General features: G+C 47.8%; 1 protein-coding gene across 1 annotated transcript in view; it reads right to left on the minus strand.

Annotated features, from left to right (window-relative positions):
- HDGF (heparin binding growth factor) overlaps positions 1-451 on the minus strand; it is a 10,858-nt gene extending 10,407 nt beyond the window's left edge. The window contains exon 1 of the mRNA XM_021708438.1: positions 263-451. Within this exon, the coding sequence (XP_021564113.1) occupies positions 263-328 (66 nt within the window). The 5' untranslated portion in view covers positions 329-451. The remainder of the gene's footprint in view (positions 1-262) is intronic.
- Between the last annotated feature and the right edge of the window lie 10,241 nt (positions 452-10,692).

Genomic DNA, 10,692 nt, shown 5'->3' on the forward strand with positions numbered 1-10,692 from the left:
TCCTCCCCCTCCTCCCCCTTTCGCGCTCCCTCCCGCGGCGGTTTGATGTGTGCAGCTTCTTGACGCCCAGTGCCTGCCGCAGCCCGACGCCCAACCTGGAGCCGCCTGGCGGCGCGTGGCGACACAGGCGTGAGGAGCCGATTGCCGAGCACGCCGAGCAGGCTTTGTGTGTCCGCTGTCGGTGGGTGCCCGCCCGGGAGGAGCTGGCGCCCGGCTGGACGGAGCGGCTCCCGCCCCTCCCCCGGCTCCGCGGGGCGCCCACAACCGCGGCCCTGGCCCAGTCAAGTGTGGACGTCGACACGCAGAGTCTCCCTGCCCTCTGCGCCATTCCAACCCACGAATATTTACTGGGCACCTGCGGTCTTGGCAGCGTGCGAGGCGCCCGGGGCGAGAGGCGTGGGCACCGCACCGCTGCACGCACTGGGCCTTCCCTGGACCTCGACGTGCTTACCATCTGTAGGGTGGCCCCGGAAACGTCGGGGATTTGAGCTCTGCGTTGGCCTTAGCTGGCGACGAAAGGCTGGAGTTTGGAAGCCGGGAGGTGGCCGAGGTGTTGTGGTACAAAGTGGCCACGTTCCAGGTGCATTAGATCTCGGTTCTCTCCTGCCTAGCAAAAGAGACCTGGGCTAAATGGCTAGCTAACCCCGCAAAGATGAACCCTGTTCTAGTGGGAAAGTAATAGAATGCCGAAAAATCTAAGCCCTTCAGTAAATTATAAGGACCGAGGAGCCAGGGACTACCTCTCTTGGGGAGTGGTGGTGGGGTGGAGATCTGGGAAGGCTTCACAAAGGTGGTGATTTTGAACTGGGCCTTAAAGGATAAGAGTTTGCCAAATTAGGAAAAACTACATTTTGGCTTAAACTATATGCTGGGAAGCGATAGAGGACAGATACAGTGGCTCACGCCTGTAATCCTAGCAATTTGGGAGGCCAAGATGGGAGGATCCCTTGAGACCTGGCATTAGCCGAGCGTACTAGCACACGTCTGTAGTTCTGGCTACTTGGAAAGCTGAGGTGAAAGGATCGCCGGAGCCCTGCAGGTCGATGCTGGGGTGGCCGTGAACTTGCCACTGCACTCCAGCTTGGGCCACAGAGTGTGACTCCAACTCAAAAAAAAAAAAAAAGTGATAGAGCCAAAACTTGAACTCAGATCTCTTCCCATTAAGTTAAAGAAAGTCTTCCTATGACTCCATCTTTGATTGGTTGTCACTGTATTTGCCCAAATTCTAGACATCTGTGCTCTCTTAGAAATAAGACATTTGTGGCCAGCCACGGTGGTTAATGCTTGTAATCCCAGCACGTTGGGAGGCCGAATGGGGAGGATTGCTTGAGCCCAGGAACTCAAGATCAGCCAGGGCAACGTAGGGAGACCTTGTCTCTACCAAAAAAAAAAAATTCGAGTGTGGTAGCACATACCTGTAGTCCCAGCTACTCAGGAGGCTGAGACTGTGTGAGACGTGATTAAGCCACTGTGCCCTAGCCTGGGTGACAGAGTAAGATCCAACCAAAAAAGAAAAAAAAAGCATTTTGATTTTATGTTACAGCATATCCAGATTCTTAAAAATTCACTACAAAATGTGCCAGGTTTGAGTAGGTAAAATATGCCTAGTTTTCTTTCCACATTTTTTCTAATCCTATTTCAAAATGTATGTAGTCTCCCTGCAAGAAAGTGCAGAATGTAGCCAGAGGCCCAGGTCCACATCCTGCTCTGCTGTTTCCCCATCCTGAGAACTTGGATGTCCCTGAACTTCTCTGAGCCTCAGTTTTCTCAACTGTCAGATGGGATAACATGACTGCCCTGCTGACATCGGAGGCAGGAATGGCTGCTTATTATTAGGGAATGCCTGCAGTTATTCCCAGAATTCTGCATCACTGTTGGCTATCCTTATGTCCATGGCAATGCATTTCATGAGTCTTGCCTTTATTTTATTTATTTATTTATTTACTTTTATGAATCTTGCCTTGATAACACCGTGGCTTGTTGGCAGAGTTCGCCCTTGTGGTTAGAGTCCCTCTGGCCTTGTCCACAGGCACAGCAGGCCGCTGCTGTGCTGGGGCATTCTGCAAGGACCTATTGCAATAAGAGCATGCAGGCCCTCAGTCACAACCTTGTCAATTTTTTTTCCATAGCAAATTCAAACTTGTTGCAACAGAGCAGCTAGATTCCAGTTGGTGTTTACTCTAGGATGCATTCCAGTTTGAAATGCAGTCGGCGTGACAGTCCAGACTTTATCAGGCTAATCTTTTCTTTGTACTTACTGTCATTGTTCGAGAATCTTTTTTTTTTTTTTTGAGTCAGAGTCTCACTCTGTCGCCCAGGCTGGAGTGCAGTGGCACGTTCCCAGCCACCACAGCCTTGACCTGCTATGCTGGGCTCAGGTGATCCTTCTGCCTCAGCCTTCCAAGTAACTGGAACTACAGGCATGTGCCACCATGCCTGGCTAATTTTTTGATTTATTGTAGGTTTCGCCAAGTTGCCCAGGCTGGTCTCGAACCCGTGGGTTCAGGCAGTCCTCTCACCTCATCCTCCCAAAGTGCTGGGATTACAGGTGTGAGCCACCATGCCCGGCCTGGGCAAGAATCTTGTCACAGCTTCTTAATAATGTTTCAAGAGTAAGTCTGTTATCACAGGAAGCTTCTTTTCAGTGTCCAGGCAACAAACGTGTTTTAAAACTATTTTCTGCCAGATGTGGTAGCTCACGACTGTAATCTCAGCACTTTGGGAGGCCAAGACAAGAGGATTGCCTGAGCCCAGGGGTTCGAGACCAGTCTGGAAACTTGGTGAGACCTCGTCTCTACAATAAATCGAGAAAAATTAGCCAGGTGTGGCGATGCACACCTGTAATTCCAGCTACTTGGAAGGCTGAGGTGGAAGGATCACCTGAGCTCAGCAGGTTGAGACTGCAGTGGTTGTGAGCTTGCCACAGCACTCCAGCCTGGGTGACAGAGCGAGACTCCGATTCAAAAAACGAAAAAAAAAAAAAAAAAAATAGCGCAATGGCTCACGCCTGTAATCCCAGCATTCTGGGAGTCCACGGCAAGAGGATTGTCTGAGTCTAGGGGTTTGAGAACCAGTCTGGGCAACTTGGCAAGACTTGTCTCTATAAAAAAAAAAAAAAAAAAAACAACCAAAAAACTTAGCTGGGCATGGCAGCGTGCGCCTGTGGTTCCAGCTACTTGGCAGGCTGAGGCGGAAGGATCACCTGAGCCCAGCAGGTTGAGACTGTAGTGGCTGTGTATGTGCCACTGCACTCCAGCCTGGGTAACAGAGTGAGACTTCTACTAAAAAAAAAATTCCAAGTTAGTACCCCCAATTTAGTTAAAACTAAGAGTTCTGTCTATTTCTCTACCTTGTTGCATCATAATAGCCAGTTTGGAGGTGGTGATAGGCTTCTAATTTCTTGTTACAACAACTCTCTTGGGCCTCTCATTCAGTCCACCATGCAGATGCTGGCAGCAATATTACAACCAAGGCTTCCTTTGTTGCAGTAATCTCCCAGGCCTTGGTTGCAACTTAATATCCAAGTTCTCCTTACAACATCATCAACCAATTCACAGCTGCCACTAACAACGGAGCCAAGAGCTGCAGAGGGTCAGTTACACAGCAGCGGGCATAAGCCTGCTTCCCCTGGGATTCAGGGCTAACTTAGTCCCTCACAGATGTTGATGTGCAAACAGATCACCTGGGAATCTTCTCAAAAAGTAAATTCTAATCTAGTAGGTTTAGAGTACATACGTTTCACCGGGATGCTGCTGCTGCTGTTTAGAACTACCATTTGAGCATTGAGAGTTAAAAATACCAGGAGTCCCAGGCCCCCAGCCTGTCAGCCAGCTTGGAACCAATTCACGTCTCATCTCTGAGAAATGATTCTTTTGACGTGGGTGTGTGATTTTACGTTTGTGTGGGGAAAGAGGTCAGGATAGAAGTTTGGGGGCTTGGGGACCCAAAGCAGACAAGACTATGAGTGTAGATCTGGCAGGATGGTTCTGAAGTGAGTCTGTAGAGAAGCAAGGTCAAACAAGATGGTGGCGAAGGTATTTCTGTATAAGGGAGGAGCAGTTGACAGCAGCAGGAGCTATGGGGGTAGGTGCAGGTGGTCTACTGGAAACAACCTGGTTTTACATGTCAAGGGACTTGGGTTTGATTCCTGCTGGCCATTTGCTGACTTTAGGGCTTTGGGCAAATGACTTAACTAGAATTTCTTTTTTTTTTTTTCAGTTGGAGTCTCACTCTGTCACCCAGACTGGAGTACAGTGGCCGCTCCCGGCCACCGCAGCCTCGACCTGCTGGGCTCCGGCGATCCTTCCGCCTCAGCCTTCCAAGTAGCTGGAACTACAGGCGCGCACTACCACGCCCGGCTGATTTTTTGATTTATTGTAGAGATGAGGTCTCGCCAAGTTGCCCAGGCGGGTCTCGGACCCGCGGGCTCAGGCAGTTCACTCACCTCAGCCTCCCAAGGCGCGGGATTACAGGCTGAGCCACCGAGCCCGGCTTAAATAGAATTTCTAAATGGAATTTTCTTCCATTCTACAAAATGAGAACAACCTCACCAGCTCATTAGGTTCAAAGGGAATGTCCGCTTCCTTTCCTTTAACTCTCAAGCTCTGATCTCTCTGTGACCTACTCACATCACTACCTCTTGGCCCTAGTTACGCCCTTTGTAAAATGGAGGAGTGACGGATGGTTAGATTAGACTAGTGGGGTTTTTTGGTTTGATTTTTGTTTTTGAGTCGGAATCTCACTCTGTTGCCCAGGCTGGAATGCAGTGACACACTCAAAGCCACCATGGCATCGACCTGCTGGGCTCAGATGATCCTTCTGCCTCAGCCTTCCAAGTAGCTGGAACTACAGGCATGTGCCACCATACCCACTAATTTTTTTTTTTAATTGTAAAGATGAGGTCTTGCCAAGTTACCCAGACTGGTCTTGAACCCCTGGATTTAGGTAATCCTTTCACCTCGGTCTTCCAAAGTGCTGGGATTACAGATGTGAGCCACCACACCCAGCCAACCAGTGGTTTTTAAAACTATGTGTCAACCAAAAAATTAGGCTGGGCTCAGTAGCTCAGTTTGTAATCCCAACACTTTGAGAGGCCGAGGAGAGTGGATTGCCTGAACCCGCGGGCTCAAGACCTGCTCGGGCAACTTGGCGAGACCTTGTCTCTACAATAAATCAAAAATTAACTGGGTGTGGTAGTGAGACCCTGTAGTTCCGGCTACTTGGAAGGCTGAGGCGGAAGGATCGCCAGAGCCCAGCAGGTTGAGGCAGCGGTGGCTGGGAGCGTACCATTGCACTCCAGCCTGGGCAACAGAGTGAGACTCTTAACACACAAAAAAAAATTATCTGGGAATGGTGGCACTTGCTGGTGGTCCCAACTACTGGGGAGGCTGAGGTGGGAGGATCATTTGAGCCCAGCAGTTCAAGGCTGCCACTGCACTCTAGCCTAGGTGACAGAGTGAGGCCCTGTCTCAAAACAAACACAAACAAAAAAACTATAGCTCCATTGCCCCCTGCCACTGTGCCACCCAAAATAAAAGGGCAGTCCTGCTTTTCCGTGTTGTATGTGGAATCAGAGTGGTTAAGGGTATGGGCTGTGGAGCCAGAGATAACAGGTCTGACTACTCCACCACGGGCACTTTGTGTAACTTTAGGAAAGCTATTTAACTGCCCTGAATTGGTTTCCATGTTCATAAAATGGAGTTGTGATGAGTGTTGAATGAATTAATGCATTAACCTTCTTTGAACACAGCTGGAATATAATAAGTGCTTGATAAAAATTGGCTATCACTGTATTTATTGTTATATTAAATGTTGAGCAATATTTAGGTGGGAAAAATGAATTCTACACAGGAAACTTCTTTATTTTTTTTTGAGTTGGAGTCTCACTCTGTCGCCCAGACTGAGTGCAGTGGCCGCTCCCGGCCACCGCAACCTCGACCTGCTGGGCTCCGGCGATCTTTCCGCCTCAGCCTTCCAAGTAACTGGAATTACAGGCATGCGCTACCACGCCCGGCTGATTTTTTGATTTATTGTAGAGATGAAGTCTCGCTGCCCAGGCAGGTCTCAAACCCGCGGGCTCAGGCAATCCACTCACCTCAGACTCCCAAGGTGCAGGATTACAGCCTGAGCCACCAAGCCCAGCTGGAAACTTCTAAGGTACTTGTATTATACTCGACAAAGCTGGCAGTGCCATGGTGAGTGAGGGTGGTTGGGGGAGGGGCTTGGGAGGCAGTTTACTTGGGTTCTAATCCTAGCTCCACCACTTACGGACTATGTGACCTGTAGCAAGTTACTCGACCTTTCTGTTTCTCAGGTTTCTCATCCTGTAAAGGGGCTGATACATCAATTAATATATGCAATATATGTAATATATGTAAAATAATCTATGCAATCAATGTAAAATTGAGGAGGGAAGGATGTTTAAAAGTACTTACCACGTCATAGGTACTATTACTTCCTGTGTGTTAGCTGTTAGATGTTAGTATCATAATATTACCTGCTTTTCTTTAAATTGCCTATGTTTTGGCCGGGCTTGGTGGCTCAGCCTGTAATCCCAGCACTTTGGGAGGCCGAGGTGAGTGGATTGCCTGAGCCGGCGGGTTCGAGACCCGCCTGGGCAACTTGGCAAGACCTCATCTCTACAATAAATCAAAAATTAGCCGGGCATGGTAGCACACGCCTGTAGTTCCAGCTACTTGGAAGGCTGAGGCGGAAGGATCGCCGGAGCCCAGCAGGTCGAGGCTGCGGTGGCCGGGAGCGGCCACTGTACTCCAGTCGGGGCGACAGAGTGAGACTCCAACTCAAAAAAAAAAAAAAAAAATTGCCTATGTTTTATAACTCCTTTGTATATGGATGTAACCCAATAAAAAAGTTATTTTATTTATTTTTATTTTTTTGAGTTGGAGTCTAATTTTTGATTTGTTGTAGAGATGAGGTCTCACCAAGTTGCCCAGGCGGGTCTCGAACCCACGGGCTCAGGCAATCCACTCACCTCAGCCTCCCAAAGGCACAGGATTACAGGCTGAGCCACCGAGCCCAGCTGGTTCTTTTTTTTTTTAAAGGGAAAATCACTAGAGTAATCTCTTAGGCACTACTGTTCAAGACGCGGCATTTAAATTGCTCAAATCCAATTAAATATTTAGTTCCTCTGTTGTGCTAGTCACATTGCCAGTGCCCAGTAGCCTCATATGGCTAGTGGCTACTGCATTGGGCAGTGCAGATACAGAACATTTCCATCACTACAAAGTTCTTTTTTTTTTTTTTTTTCTTTTGAGACAGGATCTCGATTTTCCCCAGGCTGGAATGCAGTGATATGATCATAGCTCACTGTAACCTGGAACTTCTGGCCTCAAGCAATTCTCCCACCTCAGGCTTCCAAATAGCTGAGATTACGGGAATGCACTACCATGTACTTTTTTTTTTTCTTTTCTGTCTCTCTCTCTTTCTTTCCTTCCTTCCTTCTTTTTTTTTAGATAGAGATGGAGTCTCGGTATGTTACCCGGGCTGCTCTCAAACTCCCAGCCTCAAGAGATCCTTCCACCTTGGCCTCCTACAGTGCTGTGATTACAGTTTTGAGCCACCAGGCCCAGCCTGAAGAAAATTCTGTTGGACACCTTTGCTCTAAGGCAATGGCTGTCAACTGGAGATGCACATTAGAGCACTTGAATTTACAAAATATTAATGCCTGAGTCAGACTCCCCAGAGCTTAGATTTGATTGGTTGACAATGGGAGCCTTAGAAGGGTTTGAGCAAGAGAGAAACATGAGCAGAGGTGAGCTGTTAGAAGCTTTATCTGCCAGCAGCACAAAGGTGGAGGGGCCTGAAGTTGCCAGGCCTGGATGAGAGACACATGCATGCGCCTGCATGTGGAGGGGATCATGGGGACTCTAGGAACTGCACTCCTGGGACTTTTTTTCCCAACTCTTTCTAAGAATTGTGACAATAGCTCCGTGGCTTTCAGAGGAGAGACCTCCAACCTTAATAGAGCAGGAAGGGGTTAAAACAACCTTACAATTCTCATGAGTTCTGGATTGCCATTTTAAAAAATTCCACTTCTTTTGTGTGTAGGTAATACACGCCTATGATACAACATTCAGGAGGTAAGATAATTCATTTAAAAGTCATCTCCATGTTACTCCTGTCCCTCACTTCCCAATTTCTTCCTCTTCTTTTTTTTTTGAGTCAGGGTTCCTCTCTTGCCCATCCATGCTGGAGTGCAGAGACACAATCACAGGTCACCGCAGCCTCGAACTCCTAGGCTCAAGTGATCCTCCAGTCTCAGCATCCCAAGTACTGGGACTACAGGTGTATGCCACCATACCCAATTAATTTTTTTATTTTTTTATTTTTTGGTAGAATCAGGATCTTGCTATGTTGCCTGGCTAGTCTCTAACTCCTGGGCTTAAGCAAACATCCCACTTTGGCCTCTCAAAGTGCTGGGATTACAGGTGTGAGCCACCATGCCCAGCTCCAATTTTTTTCTTAGAGGCATAGATATTACCAATTTTGCAGATATTGTTTCAGTAATATTCTCTATAGATAATTTTAAGTAAATGCAGAGATATCTATTTCTTTTATACACACTGTAACATATCTTCTACACTGTACTTGACTATTTTTAAATTAGCAGTATGTCTTGAGACTCCATATTATACGTGAAGATCCATCCCATTCATTTGTTTCCTTTCCTTTTTTTTTGACTTGGAGTCTCACTCTGTTGCCCAGACTGGAGTGCAGTGGCTGCTCCCAGCCACCGCAGCCTCAACCCACTGGGCTCTGGCGATCCTTCTGCCTCAGCCTTCCAAGTAGCTGGAACTACAGGCGTGCCCTACCATGCCCGGCTAATTTTTTGATTTATTGTAGAGATGAGGTCTCGCCAAGTTGCCCAGGTGGATCTCAAACCCGCAGGCTCAGGTAATCCACTCACCTTAGCCTCTCAAAGTGCGGGATTACAGGCTGAGCCACCGAGCCTGGCTTGTTTATTTTTCTTTTTCTTTTTTTTCTTTTCAGAGTCTCACTCTGTTGCCCAGGCTGGAGTGCAGTGGTATAATCATGGCTCACTGCAGCCTCGACCTCCTGTGCTCAGGTGATCCTTCCACATCAGCCGCCCAAGTAGCTGGGACTACAGGCATGTGACACTATGACTGGCTATTTTTTTTTTTTTTTTTTGTCTTGAACTCCTGGACTCAAGCAATCCTTTTGCCTCAACCTCCCAATGTGCTGGAATTACAGGCATAAGCCACTATATCCAGCTGCCCCATTGAGATTCCGACTTAAAAAAAAAAAAAAAAAAGAAAGAAGGAAAGAAAAAGAAATGCGTACACTATTATTTTATTTTATTTTACTTTTGAGTCAGAATCTCAGTCCGTCATCCAGGCTGGAGTGCAGTGGTACGCTCATGGCCACCGCAGCCTCAACCTGCTGGGCTACAGCGATCCTTTACCTCAGCCTTCCAAGTGGCTGGAACTACAGAGGCGTGCTACCACATCCGGCTAATTTTTCATTTATTATAGAAAGAAGGTCTCGCCAATTTGCCCCGACTAGTCTCGAACCCTTGGGCTCATGCATCCCCTCGCTTTGGCCTCCCAAAGTGCTGGGATTACACATGGAGCCACAAAGTCCGGCAGTGTACACACTTCATCTTATTCAGGAGTGAGGAGTTCTCACCATTTTTCTCTCCACTTTGCAAGATGAAAGGTATGAGGCCGTTTACAGCAGCATTGTTTGCAGGAGTTTGCTGACAAGCAGTGCTACAGGTAATTTTGCTGCTTCCAGACAGGCGTGCCATAGGGTAGATGAGAAGCCACCATTTGTACAGCCACAAGCCCCAGGTCTGTCTGCTTTCCCCTCGATCCCTAGGGATTAAGGTGAGGAGGTTTAGGGCCAGAGTCTGGCTGACAGATTTGCGGTGGCTCTGACCATGTCTGGCCACACTCTTTAGTCTTCTCCCACCACATGTGTTGCTGCTGAGGCCCTGGGGATAGAGGCCTGGGGAGCAGAGGACCCAGGGAGGTGCATGGGTGAGGAGAGGTCACGTCTCCTTTTCTGGACTGACAAGATTGAGCCTGTGGGCTCTCTGCCCTCCCTCTCAGGGGAGAGATAGCCTCTATTGCTGCTGACAGCAAGTCTGGGCTTGCTGGGGGAGGCTGATTGTGGTTCTGTGTAGGACAGATGGCCAGGGGGTTACAGAAAGGCCGTTTCTGCCACCATATTGCCTATGGGCTCAGGGCTTCATTTAGTCACCTGGTCATTCATTCATTCATTCCTATATACATATTCCCTGGGCATTGGTAGGTTCTGTGCCAGGCCCTGGGTGAGTATTGGGGATGGAAGGAGCTCTAAAGATGACAAAGACAGGTGGCTGGCCAGGACTATAAAGAGGCTCATCCATGAGACGTCTGCTCTCCAGCCTGGGTCCTGTCAGTCACCCTGACACACCCTGATCCTGGTCTGACTTCAGTGTTCCAATTTAGTAGCTTCTATTTTTTCCAAATTTCATCCTTCCTTGTCCTGTTTCTCTCTCTCTCGGTATTTTTTAAAATTCGAAGTATACATACCAACCAAAATAAGGTTATGTCAAAATAATAAAGAAAACTTACAAATCAATAAAGAAAAGGACAAACAACTCAATAGAAAAATGAGCACAATACATGAACAAGTTTCATATAAAAAATTTTAAAAATATGGACAATG

Source organism: Carlito syrichta, unplaced genomic scaffold (genome assembly GCF_000164805.1).
Source record: "Carlito syrichta isolate Samal-C Ts95f unplaced genomic scaffold, Tarsius_syrichta-2.0.1 Scaffold136919, whole genome shotgun sequence".
Classification (NCBI taxonomy): Eukaryota; Metazoa; Chordata; class Mammalia; order Primates; family Tarsiidae; genus Carlito; species Carlito syrichta.